This window comes from Podarcis pityusensis (genome assembly GCF_964106645.2).
Source record: "Podarcis pityusensis genome assembly, chromosome: 2".
NCBI lineage: Eukaryota > Metazoa > Chordata > Lepidosauria > Squamata > Lacertidae > Podarcis > Podarcis pityusensis.
This window is the reverse complement of record NC_138029.1, coordinates 100,570,341-100,592,259: the sequence shown is the minus strand read 5'-3', so window position 1 is coordinate 100,592,259 and position 21,919 is coordinate 100,570,341. Positions and strand designations below refer to the sequence as shown.

At 44.2% G+C, this 21,919-nt stretch overlaps 1 protein-coding gene across 1 annotated transcript in view; it reads right to left on the bottom strand.

Moving 5' to 3' along the window:
• Positions 1-21,919, bottom strand: part of LRIG1 (leucine rich repeats and immunoglobulin like domains 1) — a 127,174-nt gene that overhangs the window by 50,577 nt on the left and 54,678 nt on the right. Inside the window, exons 2-3 of the mRNA XM_080995653.1 lie at positions 19,155-19,226; positions 10,234-10,308 (exon numbers count right to left, since the gene is read on the bottom strand). Of these exons, the coding sequence (XP_080851779.1) occupies positions 10,234-10,308; positions 19,155-19,226 (147 nt within the window). The remainder of the gene's footprint in view (positions 1-10,233; positions 10,309-19,154; positions 19,227-21,919) is intronic.

Here is a 21,919-nt window from a genome sequence, read left to right as displayed (position 1 = left end):
CAAGATGATTTATACACTAGCAAAACGGGTGGCCATTATACAGGATGGCAATGTGTGGAGGACAGGCCTCTATATTGAAAGACAGACCCCCATCAGGATTTCTGAAAGGGGTGTGTGGCTACCCAGGGGCAGTGGGTTCTCCCAACCAGAAATATGTGTTTTACTTTTTCCAATATTACAAGTTAACTGCAGCAATTCAAGTTACGTAGGACGAAAAGGAGGGCCCAAGACCACCACGGCCAAAGTTTAGAGCCTAGATCTGTGTGCCCCTGATGGCATTCCTGGGTCACACTCGAGCGGGCCAGAGTGTTGAGAACTGGGACGTTGACAAAAGCAGGTAAACACTGTTCCAAGAATGCCGCTATTCCATTTTCACTGTGTAAACAAACCTCTCTCTGCTTTCTATATACTTGGATGTAGATGCACGACGCAGCTTGGCTGCAGACAGGAAGGAACAAGTCCCATAAGAATTCTTTATCAATACAGAGCACCTGAAGGTGTTTTTTTATTAAAATATTGGCCGTGGTAAATCAAGGACTGTGCGCCTTGAAATTATTATCGTTATTACTATTATTTCGCCCAGAGCAATCTGAAAAAACATGGAGCTGCGAGAGAATTCTCACCTCCAATATGCTAAGCGACAACACACCTTTGTTATAAAATTCAACAGCTATTTACATTTGAAATCCACCCAGACTATGAGCGAGCTACGGAGGAATTATCTTTGCAAGCGCTTTGTCCTAGCTGATATTTATATTAGATTAGACAATCTCCTGGCAGGTAGAAAGACTGCTCTGTGTCGCTACAAGCCAAGCATGAGGCTGCTTTGCAATCAGATATTACAAGTTGCAAACCACCCCAGTATCAATCCTTCACTTGGCACAGATATTTCCACACGCAAAAAAAAAAAAAAAAAAAAAAAAAAAAAGCCCATAAAACCAAATTGTGCAAGGAAACAATTTGCAGGGAAAGAACCAAGAATGCTACCATAAGCTCAATGAAGAAAAAGGTGTGATACAAATGCAACAAACAAACACAAACTGCTTATTGGGCTTTAAAATCCCAGGAATTTTAGGGGCCTTTCAGTTTTAAGATTCTAATTTTATAGCCTCAGGGATTTAAATTTATATGCTGCTTTTTCACTCTATGGAAGCTACCAAATGCAATATTCTTCACAGAACATAGGAAGGTGCCTTATACCAAGACCATTGGTCCATCTAGTTCAGTATAGTCAACACTGACTGGCAGCCGCTTTCTGGAGTTTCAGACAGTACTTAATTTGGTGGGACGAATGTGCATCCCACATGAGCTTACCTAACCAGTACATTTCCCTGCCACCACCTATAATTAGGTAAGTAATGACTTAAGAGGAAGAACTTTTCAGTTGTGGCACTCTGCTTATGGAATACCCTCTCCATGAAAGCTGGCCTGGCAGCAACTGTGATGTCATTCCAAATCCTGGCAAACAGATTTTCATTTGCCCAGTTCTTTAACAGGTAATATGAATTTTATCTGCTTGGCTGAAGTTTCATGCTGGATTTTTATACCATTGTTATTCTGCTTTTCCCCAATGATTTAGCTTGGGCCCTCTGGATGTTGCCGAACTACAACTTCCATCTCCCTTGGCCTTTGGCCATGATTTGGCAGCATCTGGAGGGCCAAAGGTTCCCCACACCTGGCTTGATTTTTTAAAAAATAGATATATAGGTGGGTTAGTCAGGAAAGTACAAATACATTATTGGTGGTTTCTCTGAGAAGAAGAGCTCCTCTTTCTGGGAATATTCCAAAACCTTGGAAAAATCTGGAAGCATTACAAGTCATGGGGTTCATCTGTTCATGGATTTCAATTATCTATTGTATCATGTAGCATACAGGGTAATAGACTGCCCAGAGCTGTTGGAATCAGGCAGGCTCAACATCTAAATCCATGTTTCCCAGACCCGGGTCTACAATCCCCATCATCCCTGACCACTGGTCCTTCTAGCTAAGGATAATGGGAGTTGTAGTCCAAAAACAGCTGGAGGCTCAAGTTTGGGAAACACAAGACTAAATAAATAAAGGACTGCTAGCATACCATTGGCTGGTGAGTAATAATGATGATTTGTGATGTCACCGTTGGCATAGAAACTATGTGCCCACAGGAGTGAAAATGCTATCAGGTCAGTATTAAGAGCATGGGCATCTGAGAGAGCAGGCAAACATCTCGTGTCCGGCTGGGTCATCAAACCTGCTCAACTCAAAAGAGCAACTCTGTACAGCCCTGGGTAAGGTTGTCTAGTGAGCTGCTGCAAATATGTCTCACAGCTCCACTGGAACAACGGCTGCTCCTGAGAGCTCATCCCAATCCAACAGGGCTGTACCAGAACAGGCCATGGGTGGTTCTGTTGCAAGTGACAACATGAACCAGACGGACGACCAACCGATGGATCAACTGTCACTATCCGTCACAAAGCTGTCCTTACGCACGGCTAAAGACGACGCCTCCGAGACAGCGACCGACGACTTACCAGACAAACAAAACGGTTCGGGCGACTCCTTCTCGGAAGGCCAAACATCAACTTCGCCGGCGAACGGCGAACAGTTAACCGACTCTGAAGTAATTGTGGGCAACCAGAATGCGGACGACAGCCCCGTGAACAAGGAGCTGCAGGCTATTCTCCAGTGGATGGTGGCTTCTCATCTCAATGTGCCCAACCTGACCTTCATTAATGAAAACGACAATGAACTTGCTAAGCTCCCACTGCTGGCTGAGAAAGCAGGCAAGAAGGCGTACACGGTGGGAGACATTCTCCAAGAGGTAAAGAAGTACTTTTTGCAACAGCAAATGGAGCCCACGGTGGGAAGTGCACCATCATGCGGACTTCTGGACTGGCTGCTTGCGAATTTGTAATAGGTCAAGCCTCCCTGCGCCCCCTTGTCTTCCTGTTGCCTTAACCAAGCCCAGGTGCCCAAACCATGCTTTCACAAGAGCAGCGGTTGACAACCTCCGAGCGCCATTGGAAAGCCACAATGCACTGAACTGAACTTGTCGCTACAATGGTAGCCGGGCAAGATCATCAATTAAAAACCAAAAAAAAGCTAAAAAGCGAGATGCAGAGCCAGGCTATTTTATTGAAACTTTCAGGCACCACTTGATATGTAACAGGCTGAATTACCACACCCGACAGCTGCACCGGAGAGGAGCTGATTTATTTGATGGTAGAGCTAGTGTGCTGTAAACTAGCGATGGGAGGGCTCCACTCAAAAATATGTATTTAAGTGTTCTTGGGAAATGCAAGGGGTGTGTCTCAAGTTTATCCAAGGTTTTCCGAGAAAGCTAAAACAAACCCCTCAACCTTATTCCCAAGTACTTCCAAAGAAAGGAAAATAGGTGTCGGGGTGGGGAGTTATTTATGATTTGATGGTGTGTGAAACAGTGACAGGGAGACAGGAAAGGTTTTTCTAGCTTCTCTTTAACAGGAAAAAGATGCTCTTGACCATGCTCAAGACCATCATTTCATGACAGGGAGCATGGGAACTTTGGTTTCTTATGCAGCCCAAACTAAATTGGGAAGCAGAAAAAGCTGCACATTCCATCTTCCATGTAATTTATTAATCACACTTGCAGTTAAAACAGGAAATTTCATGCAATTTATCTGTGGGTTGCAGAGTTCTGTCATGGAGAAATAGCCATTCATTTATTTTTTGCCAAAAGGAAGAGGGGTTCAATAAGCTCTCCTGTTGAAAGAAATGGGATGACTGTGGATTGGTTGGATCAAGCCCACAATGAAGTAAACGTTCACAGTCAGTTGTACACCAGGTTCGATCTGCCTAGATTCCCCCCTGGACTTTTTCTTTCTTAACTAGACAAGACAAGTTGTTTAGGTTAACCTTCAGTGCACCACACCTAAGCATCTGTGCTATGCATGAAACCTTAGAGATCAGCCATTAAACCTGCCGTTTAAAATCATTCATAGGCTCCCTCTCTTCCCCCAGATCCTTCTAAATAAAAAGTGGAGTTGGCAGATTTCAAACAAACAACCTTTTTCTCTAGGCTAATCAAACTGGATTCCTTCCATCTTCCTTCCTAGGATTTGGACTTCGGCTTTCAGCCCTAGGTCAGAAATCAGGGATGATTGAAGTTGTAGTCCACAGCATCTAGAGCGCACCATGTTTGCTACGTCTTCCCTGGATCTTTCCCCCACTTGGGCTCTCCCATGATACTGATACTTGCATAGAGAGCCTGGAAGCTCTGTTTAAAAGGTCTTTGTATACAAGAAAGCTTCACACCCATGTATTTTGAAATACCAATGGCAGAACAGATTGTTTACCTCCCATTATTACTTCTCTGCTAACTGCAGCTTAATGTGAAAGCACCTCTACCAGGCATAGGCAACCTTTGGCCCTTCACATGTTTTGGCCTACAACGCCCATGATCCCTAGCTAACAGAACCAGTGGTCAGGGATGATGGGAACTGTAGTCCAAAACATCTGGAGGGCCGAAGGTTGCCTATGCCTGACCTCTACACTAACAAGTCTGCAAAGATGACTAATGTTTTAAAAGAGAGAGCTATGCTCTGTTTGGCAGCTGTGCAGCCCTATTGATCTCACTCTGGCACTGAACACTTTGCAGAGCACCGCTGTGTTCTTTACGAATTAGCTAATCCTGTTTTCCACTCCTTTGGTCAAAAACAAAACAAACTTGGAAACGCTCTTAACTCTGCTTGCGACTTCTTCCTATCCAGTGCTTTCTCTTAGCAGGATCATAATGCTGGAGGAACTCAAGAATGTAGGATTACAACCGGCAAGCTGTTGGGTGTATTGGGTCATAAAATGCCTTTGTGTTTGATGACTGCAGTAAAAAAAATATGTCTAGCTAGATTCTCCATTCCAACCCTACTACAGAAGCAATGAATGCCAATGTTAAACTTATCCATGTTTCTCTGGCGACTGCTGTTGAGGGTGAAAAGGAGATGCGGGGAAGGGCGAAGAAGTCACCATTGGCTACGGCTCCCCAGTATGTGGCTCCTACCTAGTGGAAAGCAGGTCTTCAAAGTGTTTACCATTACATATATGCATAGCCAACACATCTGCCGTGCGAAACATCAGTCAGCCTCCCAGTAGGTGAAACAATGCAAATAAGATAGGTAAGAGTCTTTTCCAAAGATTGTGGGTTGTGTTAAAAAAAAAAAATCTTCTGTTACATGGTTTTTGGGGACTTGGGTGTGGTAGGGTGGAAACTAGCAGTAATTCAATGAACATAGCAAGTTCTCACCTTCGTTTTCCTCCCGACTGGGAAAAATGGACAGGCAGCTAGCATTCAACTCCAGAGACACACAATAAAAAACATCACTACTATTGTCATTGTTATCATCATCATCATCATGGAAACCTAATCCATATCAAGGAATTGAGAGTCTGCAACTTTTAAAAGTAACTATCAGCTGGAGGAGACTCTTGAGAGCCCCATGGACTGCAAGAAGATCAAACCTATCCATTCTGAAGGAAATCAGCCCTGAGTGCTCACTGGAAGGACAGATCCTGAAGCTGAGGCTCCAATACTTTGGCCACCTCATGAGATGAGAAGAGTCCCTGGAAAAGACCCTGATGTTGGGAAAGATGGAGGGCACAAGGAGAAGGGGACAATAGAGGATGAGATGGTTGGACAGTGTTCTCGAAGCTACCAACATGAGTTTGACCAAACTGCGGGAGGCAGTGGAAGCCAGGAGTGCCTGGTGTGCTCTGGTCCATGGGGTCACAAAGAGTCGGACATGACTAAACGACAAAACAACAATCAGCTTATCTAAAAGATCTCATCATTTCTCCCCAATTTACAACATGGGAGGAAACGTGGCAATTTAACAATGGCAGAAGGAAGACAAAGAGAACAAGGAACAGATAAAGGAAAAGACAGCGACAGCGAAGTTGTTGCAGGCACTAGGAACATCCTCTCAGTTCACCCATAATAATATCAAAGCTGTTGCCGTAGCCACAAAAGCAGAAGGGGAAAGATTGGTAAAAGCATGGAGACACTTTGGATGCAGAATTAGGTAGGGAGGAGCATTGCTTTCTCTTCAGCAGGCCCCTCTCTTTTCCATCCTGCGACCACCCTAACAAATTCTACCCCTTGCCGCAGGTACCATACAGCAGCAACTCCTATTCCTCTGCTCGCAAGACTTTTCTTCAGATGCGAGTGCCCTTGTAACAAATGGTTCTTACACTCCTGGGATACCTAAAAAATGGTTTATGTATGTCTGTGCTGGGGAACAGCAGATTGACTGCTTGCATCATCTTTACATCTGATAGCCACACAAAAGATTCAAAACAGTTTCAATTAACTCGTCGGATCACAGTCTGAGCATCTCTGGGCCATTCTTCATTTTACAAGGCTCTAGGCCACGTATAGGTAACTGAGCACCCACAGACCAGATACTCCCCATCCAGGCCAGCCTGCAGCTTTTCCTACCAGCACTTCAATTAGGCTTCCAAAAATGCTACTGAAGTCAATAGGGTGATTTTTAAGCCAACTGGCCAAGGCTTGATATCATGGGTTAATACAACTGGGGGAAGAAAGACTGACATTTTGCTTCACAACTGTCACACACCAACGCCAAAAACACCACCACCACCCCACATTTAGGTTTGGGGAAAGTACCTACTGGTGCCAATAGGAGGGGTTCCCCCCCCCCCAGCCTAAATCCCCCCCTTCAAATATACACACAGCATTTAGACTTCGGAAACACCCCTCCTATGGGCTCTAAAAAGAGGTTTAAAAAAAAACCAAGCAAAAAGCCTTAATTGCACCAGCGAGGAGAATGTGTGAGCATGTGTCACTGTGCATAATTGTGTTCAAGTCCCCATGTGTGAGGACCTGTGAATGTCAAGTGTGTCTCTCTGTGTGTGTTAAGAGCATGTGACTGTGCATGTCTGACTCCAGCCCCTCCTGCAATGCAGACTCCACCAGCTTTCAACAAGGGAAATGTGGTACTCTCTATCCCACATCCAGGGTGCAGTGAAAGGTTTCCCAGTCCTTCTCTAGGCCTTATTTTGGTTCCTGAGTCTGGAAGCTAGATTCTGGTGCTCAGCATTCCACCGTCACTGCCAACAGTATTGGAAATGCAGGGTCCACCGGGACCCTTAAGAAAAGACCTAGGGAGTTAAGAACACTAGATGATGGAACAATAAACGTAGCAGAGGGAATTCCACAGCTACACATTCTCTGAAAACAGCTGTAAATAACTCCCACATGTTCTCTTCTGTGGACTATGGTTAAATAAAATTGCTGCGAGAGAAGAATGAGAAAAATGCTCCTCCCTGTGTAACTTTAGAATTAGTACAGATGGCTATCAGAATCTGGTTCCTACACTTTGAGTTTCCTGGGGTAGAACAGTGACTGTGTAGCATTAACAGTTGTTAGCATTTAAATGTCTTCACAGGCCTGACTTTGGTTAACTCAGATACAAATTGTTTTCTTCTGTTCCATGAAAACCCTCCCCAACTGTTTGCTGGTGTCGGAGATGAACCGCTTTGGCAATGTTTTCAAAGCAGAAAGGGAGAAATATAAAAATCTGCTCCCCAGTGAATAATTAAACTTTATGCTAAGTCTCAAAACATAGCAGCACAGATGCATGTGGTATGCCTGGCTGTAGTAGCAACACCTGACTTTCAGCAGCAAATTGAACATGAAAAGTTGCTATATACAAGACAAGTTGCAGGATCATCAAAATCAGGCCAGAAAATACAACAGGCCAAAAAAACCCCAATCTTTTATCTGAGGAAGCAGTATGGGCAGCGGTGGTGGTGGTGGTGAGAGTTTAGCTGGAATTGTGCAGAGCTTTAATTTGTTTATATTTCACACCCAAGTCTGGAAAATAGTCTCAAAACTCGCAAGCAACGCATGTAATGGTTGAGTACTAATCAGAAAAGCAAAGGGTTGGCAGGTTGTGCCTTGCATGGGCTGGGAACCAAACCAGTCCCAATGAACACCCAAACAGCAAATTTAACCATAATGTAGGGGGGGGAGCGTTCCCTAAACTGTGGTCTGTACACTATCCGTGGTCTTTGGCATGTCTGGATTTGTGGTTGAAGACAACACCTCCATCACATTAAATATTCACATTGATTTTTTTAAAACTGTATTTGTCTTGCTTCTTTTATTCCTTACGTGGCATCTTATTGTATTACAATTTGAATTCTATAGAATTACAACAGCTACATCGGGGAGGTAAACCCATCAAGTGGTCCGCCAAGATGCTCAGCAATTTCCAGGCAGTTTGTGAAGTTTGGGAACCACTGATGTAGATAATAAATCACTGCCACTGAAGAATAAAAGGTAGTTTAAGCATTCACTCTGGTGACAGCAAAACTTTAAACTCCGCAAAAAATGGAGAAATAAAGCCGGAGACATCTGAGCCTTCCTCTGGTTTGCCCTTCAGCAGTGGCATATTGGGGCGGGAGGTGGGGGGAGCAGCAAAATACGCTCAAAATAATGGACCCTTAAGTATCTAGATTTGACTTTGTTTTCTTTGAAATATGAACTATTTGGGGGGGGGGGGGGAGGAAGACATGATCACAGCTGCCAATTTTGACCTGAAAGATGGAACTCTGCAGCTTTCCATATTTTAGCACAGTCTTAATGGAAAAGTAGGAATGCAGCCAATTTGTCTTGCTCTCTTATGTACTCCATGTAATTTGTGGGGGATTAAACAAATATATCAAGGTCACTTCACATCAGTCAGAAGCGCACAATATTTCACAGGCTGTAGGAAGCCTTAAGCTAGGACAGCCCAGCACTGGAAATATCTAACTAGGACTAAAGTTGACAGCAGTGGCTAGATGTGAGGGAGCTAAGCTATGATGCTGACAAACTGCACCCTTGTGCAACTATCTTATTAAGAGCCTCCCCCCCCCCTTTTAATAACAGTGTTCACTTTCATGCCTACTGATTGATTTCATGTTGACTTGCAGGAGATATCTCAGCACTATAAACAAATGCGCTAGCCCACAAGCAATACAACAACAGTTAAACCCAGGCTTCCTCAACCTCGGCCCTCCAGATCTTTTTGGCCTACAACTCCCATGATCCCTAGCTTGCAGGACCAGTGGTCAGGGATGATGGGAATTGTAGTCTCAAAACATTTGGAGGGAGCCTGGTTAAACCTAACGGTGGAACCATGGCATCACAAAGTAAAAATGAGAAAAAGTGGTGCCTAATCAATGTAGCAACATCACTTGATCATCTCTTGGGAGGGGTGTGTGGCTGTGAACAGGCCTATGCCTCAGTCATGTGACACACAACAGTGGGGAACATGCCCAAGTCTAGGTCTTAGTTTCATACCATGCTGAGTGTACAGTCTGGGCTCGATGGACACCATGTATACTGCACGTTCCACTCCAATATCATATTCTCTCCCAAGACCTTGCATGCCTCCTTTGAGGAACTGAATAACAACAGCCACTGACCAAGTATGAAAATGACTGGGCTCAACTGCAACCTTCAATCAATATAGGGGGCAAATAGAAGCAACATCGACTTTGTATTTCTGAAGCTTGTTGTCCTGCTTGATATGAATTTGGGCACCCTGGAGATATTGTAACCCAAATTCTTCACGACGGTTCCCGAGAAAAAGGGGCAAGCTTTCATCTGTGTTTCTCTAAAGTGGACACCATTTTGACTCAAGATGGTGGATGTGGCCTTTCAAGACTGCACTGATGGTAACCACCCATTTCTAAACCGCACAGGTTCTTTGGGTTTCTTGGAATTCCTGAGCAACGCCGGGTACAATAAATTCTGGAAGTGCACAATGAAGGGCAGGAATACGATTAGGGTGGCAGAAGCAATGAATCTATGGAAATGCGTTTTATTGAGGTCCAAAGTTGATACTGCATATCTTTCTTCAGTCACATATAGATCAGGGAAATGTCAGAGCTCTCCCTTTAGATCAGGGATGGGGGACAGATAGCCCTCCTATATGCTGTTTAACTCCAGCTCCCATTGGCCCTACCCATCATGTCCATGGTTAGGGGTCATGGGGGTTGGTCCAACCCATTAAGCATGGATGATGGGAGTCAAAGTTCAGCAACATCTGGAGGGCCACACCTGTCCGACAGCATATTTAAGAGGCAGGAACATAGGGATGAGAAACCTACATTGAATCCCGAGTGTTCTAGAAAGCTCCAGCTTTCTACACACACACCCTGCACAGATTCCTGAAAGAAAGAATATATCAACAGGCATGCTAAACTGAGACTTACAGGTACAGAGAAGTTATGTGGGCTGAAGCTGCTCCCAGGGATGGAATGGCTGTCAGTTCATTGTTATTCAGATGCCTGGAAGAAACAAAGAACAATAATTTTAAAACAAAAAAGCAAAATGGCACCTATGCCAGCCCGTGAGAAAAACAAATTACAAAATCTCATTAGACCAACACATTTATTATTATTATTTATTAAAATTGCATACCGCCCTTCATCTGAAGATCCCAGAGTGGTTCACATCATAAAAATACAAAATACAAACACAACATATGTAATAAAACAGGCAGCCCTGTTTAGGGAAGCTTTTAATATTTGATGTATTATTGTATTTTAATATTTTGCTGGAAGCTGCCCAGAGTGGCTGGGGAAATCCAGCCAGATGGGTGGGGTATAAATAAATAAATATATTATTATTATTATTATTATTATTATTATTATTATTATTACTGCAAAACAAACCAATAACCTTCCTCCCACATACACATTTAAAAGGTCATATAATGTTTAATCTACCCAAGGCCTGGTTGAAGAGAAAGGTTTTTGCCTGGCACCTAAATATATGCAACGAAGGCACCAGACAAGCCTCCCTAGGGAGAGCACTCCAGAAACGGGAAGCCACCACAGAAAAGGCCCATTCTCATGTTGCCACCCTCCAAGACCTCTCGTGGAGGTGGCAACCAAGATGTCATAAAATAACGCACAAGCTTTTGAGTACACAGAAATCATTGCATGTTTACATAACGAGCTGGGAGTCTTCTAGATCGGGTCCATGGCCTATCTATAGTCCAGTATCCAGTGTTTTCAGGGGCCGACCAGATGCCTGTGGACCAGATGCATGGAAAGGTGGAGCTAAGCACAGTAGCCCTCTCCACTGGTATCCAGAAACATTACTGCTTCTGACCATGAAGGCAGAACACAGCCTTGCCCTCCAATCCTCTTCTAAAGTCATCTGAGTTGGTAGAAATCACTGCCTCTTGTGGAATCAAATTCCACAGCTTAACTATACGCTCCGTGAAGAAGTACTGTCTTTTATCTCTCCCAGAGGTGGTTATCAAACAGTGCAACCAAGGCCAATTATGCGCTATCTGAAGAAGTACTTTTAGATGTCCTGAATTTTCTAACATGCAGCTTCACAGGATGCCCGCGAGTTCTGAAGTTATGTGAAAACTTCTCTCTCTCTCCACATTCTGCGCAACATGCCTAATTTTATACACCTCTACCAAATCTCATCTTACTCACCTTCTCTCTAAACAAAAAAGCCCCAAGTGCTCTAATATTTCCTCACAGGGAAGTTGTTTACCCTCTAGTCTGGATGAAGGGATTCAGAGAACCTTTCGCACACTATTATACACTATTGGTCGTAACTGCCCTGAGGCGAATTTAAAAACAAGCATTGGCAAGCCTCAGGTAGTCGTTTTGCTGTAAGGATGAAGCTCGATTTCGGCTGTCACCATCAACAACAACAACAACCTGCATTACCTTGAAGGCTTGATTATTTGCAGAAAACTATTCGTTCGGCACTTCCTGTATCTTTGCGACTTTCCAGCCAAGTCTCTGCCAAGAACACTTGTAACAGAAACCCAGCTGCACATTCCATGCCTACTTCAGTTATTGCTAAGACATATTTATGGAACGGCAGCACATGCCAGGTCCCCATCAAGGGTGGCCAAACTGCAGATCACGAGACACATTCAGCTCCCGGAGATTTCAGAGCGCAGCTCCTGTTGCCGTACTATGCATGCAACCTTTCCTGTTTTTTAAAGGAGGGGAGAACTGTAACCCCATATGGCATCTTACTCATGAACTTAATCAAAGTGGGAGTTACACACAGCCAAGAATGTGTTTGAGTAGTAGTCACAAACTCTGTGGTACCTGACAGAAAATTCGGGTGGAGGGGCTGGGAAGGGGGCTGTATGACTAACTATTGGTGTACAGTGGAACCTCGGGTTACAAATACAGTGGTACCTCGGGTTACATACGCTTCAGGTTACAGACTCCGCTAACCCAGAAATATTACCTCGGGTTAAGAACTTTGCTTCAGGATGAGAACAGAAATCATGTGGCAGCGGCGCAGCGGCAGCGGGAAGCCCCATTAGGTCTGGAATGAATTAAGTTCTTAACCCGAGGTACCACTGTACCTTGGGTTACAAACATTTTGGATTTCAGACTCCACTAACCCAGAAGTAGTACCCTGGGTTAAGAACTTTACCTCAGGATGAGAACAGAAATCGCACGGCGGCAGCAGGAGGCCCTATTAACTAAAGTGGTACCTCAGGTTAAGAACGTTTTCAGGTTAAGAACGCACCTCCGGAATGAATTAATTTCGTAACCAGAGATACCACTGCACGTTGGAAGACAAAAGATATAAGAGAACGATGCAGTCTAGCAATCTTCTCTGCATGGTCTTTCCACATGTGGAGGAGTTATTGTGCCCCCCTTCAAGTGTTATCCCGTAAGCAGGGTTGTGAGCCAAACCAGCCCTGCCACTTGGCAGAATGAAAGCAACCTGCTTTGGGAGGCACCATGAGGAGGGCAGACAGATGAAATCTGGAACTAGTGTCTGAATGGAAGGGATGGTTATGCCTAATCGCAGAAAGCAAAGTGTCTTGGGCCCACGCTGGCTGCGTGTTTTTTCCTGACACTGCGTACAGTCGGTGTTGCTCTGCCTGTATCCCGTAAACATGCAATTTGAGACACTGACTTGAGCAACTTGAGAGTCAGAGTCTTCATGTTTAAAGTGCTCAACTATGACGCAAGCAGGCCCCTCCCTTTAAAAGCCCCCTTGGTTTCAACAGGAGAGGTTGAAGCACAAGCTTCACAGGGCTTAACCCTGCACATGAGCCAAAGTCAGTCAATTTGAAGGTTGCAATCCAAAGCTCGGTTTTCCTGGGAGGAAGCCCCATGGAACTAGCAGTACTTATTTCTGAGTAAACATGCATAAGATTCCAGTGCAAATCCTGCTTATTTCAAAGGGAAATGGGCATGTAAAGCGACCGTGACTTTTTAAATGCTTCATTTCGGCCGTTACTCATCGCTCCAGTTGCAAGAGACGTGGGTTTCAAAGTATACAGGGCAATAACTGGTGAAATCTTAGGAACCCAGGAGAGGGAAGGAACCAGTGTGGTGAGCCACTGTGGTGTAGTGGTTAAGCATTTCAGGCTAGAACCTGGGAGACCAGAATTCTAATCCCCACTCAGCTATGAAACTCTCTGGGTGACCTTGGGCCAGTCCCTCACTCTCAGCCCAACTTACCCAGAATCATAGAATCATAGAGTTGGAAGAGACCACAAGGGCCATCGAGTCCAACCCCCTGCCAAGCAGAAAACACCATCAGAGCACTCCTGACATATGGTTGTCAAGCCTCTGCTTAAAGACCTCCAAAGAAGGAGACTCCACCACACTCCTTGGCAGCCAATTCCACTGTCGAACAGCTCTTACTGTCAGGAAGTTCTTCCTAATGTTTAGGTGGAATCTTCTTTCTTGTAGTTTGGATCCATTGCTCCGTGTCCGCTTCTCTGGAGCAGCAGAAAACAACCTTTCTCCCTCCTCTATGTGACATCCTTTTATATATTTGAACATGGCTATCATATCACCCCTTAACCTCCTCTTCTCCAGGCTAAACATGCCCAGCTCCCTTAGCCGTTCCTCATAAGGCATCGTTTCCTGGCCTTTGACCATTTTGGTTGCCCTCCTCTGGACACGTTCCAGTTTGTCAGTGTCCTTCTTGAACTGTGGTGCCCAGAACTGGACACAGTACTCCAGGTGAGGTCTGACCAAAGCAGAATACAGTGGCACTATTACTTACAAGGTTGTTGTGAGGAAGAAATGGGGGAGAAGAAGAACCATGAAAGCCACTTGGAACTCCTTGGATGAAAGCTGGAATATGCATGTAATTAAATAAATAAACAAACCAGAGCTTTCCCTTACAGCCAAGGGTGTCCACCACATATTTTGTGCTATAGGTCCCATCGCCCCCTGGATACGCTGGCTAGTGATTAGAGGAGTTATGAGTCTAGAACATCTGGAGGACAACAGGTTGGGGAAGGCAGCCTGCTCTCTGGGCATCTCAGGGAAAAGAAATGACCTGGGACCTTCTGGATGCAAGACACATGCCCTTGTACATGTGCTGCAGCCCATTGTCAAAAACAAGCTACAATCGTACCTTGGAAGTTGAACGGAATCTGTTCCAGAAGTCCATCCGACTTCCAAAACGTTCGGAAACCAAACCGCGGCTTCTGATCGGCTGCAGGAAGCTGCTGCAGCCAATCAGAAGCCGTGGAACGTCCCCGTCGGATGTTTGGCTTCCAAAAAAAGTTTGGGAACCGGAACACTCACTTCCGGGTTTCGATCATTCGGGAGCCGAAAAGTACGAGTAGCAAGGCGTTCGACAACCGAGGTACGACTGTAATATGTTTGAAATAGGCTTATTCACTATTGAAATCTATATGTCTCAATCAGGAATTCTTTTTGTACAGGCCTTCACATTCACAAGCAAATGTTCGTGCAAAGCTGTATCTCCCTGTCTTTAGGTAAAAGGCTGAAATAAGCTATATATTTAAAAAATTCTGTTAGGAAAATAAACTTCTGGAAATGATTTGAAGACATTTGCATTCAAACAAAGGCAAACTAGGATTATGTAAGGGGTGTGTGTGGAATGACTGGATGAATATGCAACTCTTTTCTAAAGGTGTGTGTGCGCAGAATTTGTTAAGACAGAAGCTTCACAACTTGTCATTCCATTGCTACGCTACCAGACAGAAGAGAACATCCATCTCAGTGGCACAGAATTTAAATTCTGTCAGTGAGTGGAGTGAAAGCTGATCTGGGTCACATAGCATCCTCTGTTCTTGGTTTAAAAACCCCTTGTTTGTGTGTCGAATTAGTCAATTAATTACCATAATAACAGTTGCTTGTCTGGCAGACTGAAAATTGCCTAAATTTCCTGGCCTTCACCCTCCAACCAGCAATTAAGGAGAGCAGCGGTGGGGGAATCAAGAGGAAATATTTTGACTTTCTGCCTCAGAACAGTGTTAGAGCTTCTAATTCTAACAAGGAAATGCATATTTGGTTCTCATTTATTTACCCTTTAGGTTTTCAGATCCGCATAGCTTAAAAGTTGTTTGTTTGGATTTATGGCTCATGATATCCTAAAAGCTCTAGGGAGATAAGTCTGAAGAAAGAGAGAATGAAGGCCTCATGTAAACAAATTTCAGGTCTCTTTCCCCCTAATCTCTTTAAGACAAGCCTGTCCAGATGCTTAGAAAGTTGAGGCAATTTAAATCTGTTTTAGTATTTTAACTATCATACAGTTGAAAGTGCGGTTGTGTTTTTTTTCTTGATTTTTTTAAATCTTTATGTAAACCGCTTTGATGGTTCTTTTAAAAATCAAGCGGTGTGTAAATTTTATGGAATAAACAAAAGAAACAACTCCCTCAGAAGCTTGGTGCTTAAAAAGCGCTACATTAATTTTATGGAATAAACAAATAAATAGATCCTTCAGAAACTTAGCACTTAAATATCCTGTTTGGGATATCAAAATGGGCTTGCACTAATGCGAACCAATTCTTCTACATCAAGGAAACTGCCCCAAGAACCACCATAGGCTTGAAAACCCTGGGAATAGTGCACAGTGTCCTGAACCATGTACAGTGGTACCTCGGGTTACACACTCCACTAACCCAGAAATAGTGCTTCAGGTTAAGAACTTTGCTTCAGGATAAGAACAGAAATCTGGCTTCGGCGGCACGGCGGTAGCAGGAGGCCCCATTAGCTAAAGTGGTGCTTCAGGTTAAGAACAGTTTCAGGTTAAGAACGGACCTCTGGAACGAATTAAGTGCTTAACCTGAGGTACCACTGTAGCTAATTTTCAGTAATTGCTCAAATAATGTTTTAAAGACATCGTTGCTTCAATCCAGCTCTCCCTTGCAGGTGTATGCATTATACATTCTGCGCATGAAACATAATTAAACTATGGAATTCAATCCGACAGGAGTCAGTAATGGCCAGCGACTCGGATGGCTTTTAAATAAAGAGGATAAAACCATTTTACTGAGGAGGCAGTTATCGATGGCTATGTTCTACCTCCGCTGCCAGAGGTAGTAGGACTCTTAATACAGGTTACTAGGAATCACAAATGGGAAGAGAGTGATACTGCACTAGGGCTCTGCTTGCGGGCTTTCCACAAGCATGTGCTTGGCCACTGCGAGACCAGTGTGGCTAACCAGATGGCCCAGTGGCCTGATGCAGCTCCTCTGGCCTTACAGATGTCCTTGTCTGGAAAAGGAGCAACTGTGTACTAAGGAATGCGCACACACACAAAATCAAAATACAGTGGAACCTCAGGTTAAGTATTTAATTCGTTCTGGAGGTCTGTACTTAACCTGAAACTGTTCATAACCTGAAGCACCACTTTAGCTAATGGGGCCTCCTGCCGCACCGCTGGAGCACAATTTCTGTTCTCATCCTGATGCAAAGTTCTTAACCTGAAGCAATATTTCTGGGTTAGTGGAGTCTGTAACCTGAAGTGTCTGTAACCTGAAGCGTATGTAACCCGAGGTACCACTGTATATGGGGAACCTTGTTTGTGGAGGAGCTCCATGTGAGCACCGCAGCACATATGGCGCTTCTGACTGGGGCAAACGGCTGCATTCGTGGAGGCTACAGAAGTGGACAGGATTTTAGTTGCGTCTGACAAACAGGAGACTGGTGGTGCAGGTCTGCAGTTTTGTCAGAACTTGGCAATCTCCCATATATCCTAGAGCTTAGGCCACGAAAACAAATGGTTTCAAGACCTCGGTTGTTATTTTACATTGTTCCAACAAGACGTTTTGCTGTAACGTGCGTTGGGTAAGTGGCTTTGGCATCTGGTCTCCAATGTCCCTCAAAAAAAACACCAAACACACGTTCGCAAGCAAGCAAAGGTGACCACTAGCTGTCTGGTTGGAAGCTGTCTTCTCTAGCCCCTTTGATCGTGCTCTTCTGTGCGGTAAAGAAGGGGAGGTGGGAGTGCCACTCAGTATAAAATATTTACAGCCCAGTTGCCAGGCTAATGTCATGCTGAAATGGATCCTGCTCAAAAATAGCACAGTTCTCTTGAGGATTCGCTGAAAGGCACTTAGATTTATTTATTTATTTTTACTCTCTCTCTTTTTTTGTAAAAAGAGAAATGTTTGGGAAAGAAGCTTTACTCAATTTGCTACTCATTTCTTTTAAAAATTGATAGCAGAAAATCAAATCTCTCTCTCTCTATATATATATATGAACAAGCATGTTTTTTTCCTCATCTATGAAACAGAACACTGTGCTCCCTTATGCTAGAACCCCATATTACCGCCATATAGGGGTACTATGGCAAAGACAATTACCTCCACATTCAGGTGACACACACACACCCTGGTCCTGTAATGTTCAGGATGGCTTCCTATGCTGCACATCAATGGCTGTCAAAACTTGGCTTGCGCCCCTCCAGAAGCTGTTGGGACTTCCAACTCCCATCTGCCTCACCCGGAAAGGCCAGTGGTCTGGAATGATGGGAGCTGTAGCCCATCAACATCTGCAGGGATGCAGGTTCCCCATCCCTGCATAAGTGATCCTAAAGGTGACAGGGGAGAGACAGCAAGAGCTCAACATGCGGGTGCTGAATTTAAGTGGCCTCCCTGGGTCATGCGCAATGTGTCTATGGTGGTTTGGCAGCACCTCTCCAAAGTTTCAGGTGGGAGGTTTTTAAGCAGAGGTTTGGATGGCCATCTGTCATAGATGCTCCAGTTGAGATTCCTGCATTGCAGGGAGCTGTACTAGATAACCGTCAGGGTCCCTTCCGACTCTACAATCCTACAATTCTATGACATTCCCAGACCTACTTGGGGCTGTCAGGGATTGAACCTGAAACTTTTTGCATGCAAGGCAATTGCTCTACCACTGAGCTACAGTGGTACCTCAGGTTACATACGCTTCAGGTTACATACGCTTCAGGTTACAGACTCCGCTAACCCAGAAATAGTACCTCAGGTTAAGAACTTTGCTTCAGGATGAGAACAGAAATTGCATGGCAGCGGCACAGCAGCAGCAGGAGGCCCTATTAGCTAAAGTGGTACCTCAGGTTAAGTACAGTTTCAGGTTAAGAACCGACCTCCAGAACGAATTAAGTTCTTAACCCAAGGTACCACTGTACAGCCCTTCCTTACATAAACCTAATGCCTTTTCCACAGCCTTCCACCTGAATATAAGCTACAGTAAGAGAAATGGACCACGATCTGGTAAGGGAATAAACTTTTACAAGCAAGCTTAATATTTCTCTTTTCTTTCCTGGCTTCCACTACCACAAACTGGTGCCAAGGCAATCTTTCCACCATGCCACTAAACCCAAAATCTCCACCTTGTCTCGCAGACAAGCAAACAGAAGGTGGGAGGAGAACGAGTTAATAATTCTGTAGTACAGTACACTACACCTTTGTTTCCCCAAGAGATTCGGGGGGGGGGGGAGAGGTTAGCATCAGATGTCACAGCTGAGCCCATTCTGCCTTGCCAGATGAAAGTGTATCCACACAGCCAGGTGTGGTTGCCTGAACTACTCTGGCTAATTCCAACTTATGAAATGCACAGGCAGAGTGGGGTAGAGACAAAAGGAGGCAGACAAAACATCAATGATTTCCAATAAATGTATTGCGGTTTAATTGAGATGTTGTGTTCCGCTAATTGACTGCTTAATTAAAAAAGAAAAAGCATACAGGTACAGTATGAAAGAAAAACAATGGCTCAGATTTAATCTGCTGATGCAAGCTAGCAATACAATGAAAGCATGTCACGGGAAAGTATACATTTTGCTGCTGCCATCCCAGCCAGAATCGAAGTGAAGGCGGCACGGGGAGGGGGTGGGGGGAGAAGCCAAGATTAAAGTCCTTTCTGAAGGAAATACTTACACTTCCCGTAGGTTTGGCAGGTTAGAGAAATCAGAAGGATCAATCTCCGTCAACTTGTTGTGGCTCAGGTTTCTGTTAAAAATAAAGAGACAGTCGAATCAGCATACCTGGCAGTCACTTCACTCAGCAAAAATGTGGCAATTTTAATTATTAAGGGCTTGCACAGCAAGATTAGTTAGCAGTGTTTTATATATGGGGATTTACCTGTGAGTGCACACAGGAGGAAAATGCACTCTGCTCACCAGATTGGTCCTTCTACATAACAGGTGGAGAAGCAGGCTCCGTTATTTGAAACCGGTTCAATATCCAGCCACCTAAAGCTAAGCCTAATATTTAAAAAGTCTTTACAGCTCTCTCCAAAAAGGTGCTCAAGTCTTTACTGAAGGGAGCATGATCATGCAACTGTGAAGCTGCCAAGAACATAATGACATATGTGGCAGCTTCCTATGTTCCTAAGAGTCCTGCCTAGATCAGATAAAATTGTCCTTCTAGTCCAGCAACTTACTACCAAAAGTAGGCATCCTAAAGCTTTTAGGAGGCTCAAGCAGGTCTTTGCCTCTCACACTGGTAACTGGTATTGAAAGGCTGACTTCCTCTGAATCAAATTCCATTTAGCTACCATGGCAGATAGCCCTTGATAGACGTATTTGTGGACTGTTTACCTATTGCCCTGTATGACAATGGGGTCAAAAATTCAGCCTTTGGTGAAGGACTTTGTCAAAAGCTTTCAACAAGTTTACAAATACGTCTACCAGATCACCCCTTCTATGGAGAAGAACTCCAAAAGGTTGGAGAGGCAGGGATTCCCTTTGCAAAAGCCATGTGGATTCTTTCCCAGTGTGATGTTTCTTCTATGTACTTCAAAATTCTTGTTTTAATAATGCTTTCCATCATTTACCCAGGACAGACATCAGACAAAACAGGCTCGCAGTTTCCAGGCTCTCTGCAAATCCCTTTTTTTAAAAATTGGTGTTACATTGGCAACTTTCCAGTGCTCCATCAAGGAGACCAATTTTTGTGATGGCCGCATATTTTTGTTAGAACATCAGCTATTTCCCATCTGCGTTCCTTAAGAATTGTTGACCTGGTTATAAGTCCATTTAACTTCAGGTCATCATCTCCAGCGGGGAGGGGGGAGTTGGCCAGACATCCATCCAACTTCTACCACAATGAAGACCAAAAACAAAAGTGTAAACTACATGATTTCACTGTCAGAGAATAGCATGCAGGAGATACTGAAAGAGTGTCACCATCTACCTTAAAGACAGCAGGCATACAGGAAATGATTCTCATTAGTATGCTGGAACCAACCAGAATTTTGCTTGCTATCTATCTATCTTTCTTTCTTTCTTTCTTTCTTTCTTTCTTTCTTTCTTTCTTTCTTTCTATCTATCATCTATCTATATTAAAAGCTGCACAATCATGACATGACTGAGACAAAGATTGAGCCACTCTTAATTTCAACACTATAATCAATTTCAACTGTAACGGGATTGGGCACAGGTGAAGGGTTCTAATGTTAGCTCTAAAAAACCACCGTGCATGCAGGTCTGTCTATGAACCAATGCAATCCTATGTCTGTAATTACCTAGACGTGAATCCCCCTGTGTCCAGTGCTGCTTACTCAAATATAAGTGTTTAATACAAGCATTTGACTCAAAGGATAGCCAACGTGGTTCCCTTCCAGATGATCTTGGACTCCATCTCCCATCTCCCAGCCAGCATGGCAAATAGTGAAAGATGATGGGAGTTGTAGTCCAGCCGCATCTGGAAGCCACCACACGAACTACTCCTGCAACTTCCTGTGCCACCTACTAGAATTCATACCCAAGGTTAATTCCCCCCCTACCTCAACTAACTTGGTCAGCCGTAACAAAAGCTAGAGGTTAGATTTCCAAAGGAAAGGCTTTTAATTCCACCAGGGAAAGAGTGGTGGCTATCCCCTGGCAACCTCTCGTGTGTGTACTTTCAAGTCAGTCCCTTTTCTCCACCTTCTACATCCTTTTCGTCTGGCCAGTGACAGCATAACTTCAGATTTTCTGTTAAGTGTGACATTCTGAGCCAGTCTTATTCCCCCTAGTATGAAACAATAAATCCTTGTAGACTAGGGCAGCAGGAAAAAAAGAGAGCAGCAAGGATGATTGAAAGCAAGGTTAAGGGATAAGCAACTAGCTTCAGAATTAGATATCTTCAGAACTGATAAACGCAAGTTATTTTGCAAAATGTTGATCCACCAGAATGAAATGTTAAGTAGACTGCAGCGTAATCTTGCATTATGCCTTCTGGTTACAACTCCCAACTTCACCCTGCATTTCTGCCTTATCAAGTGCAGGAAACAAACGTGCATATCTTGCGTTATTTAAAAAATATATAACATCCCAGGTGCCAAACAGTGGGTGCTGCTGTTGTTGTTTTAAATCACATCGCAATGGAAATCCATTACACCAGCATTAATGCCAGAAGTTGGCTCAAAGCAGGGGATTTACGCATGTCATTTCCCCTCCATCCCATCCATACTTCTTGTAAAGGACTAGGTTTCCTCTCCAGGCCGGAAGCAGGCAGCACTATTATGGCCCGCTGGATCAGGCCAAAGGCCCCTCTATCCCAGCATTCTGTTCTCACAGTGGCCAACCAGAGGCATATGGGAAGACCACCAGAAGGACTTGAGCGCAACAGCACTTTCCCCAGCAACTGGTTTACAAAGCCATAGTGCCTCTGACAGTGGAGGTAAAACACAGACACCATGGCTAGCAGAATTCAGAGAA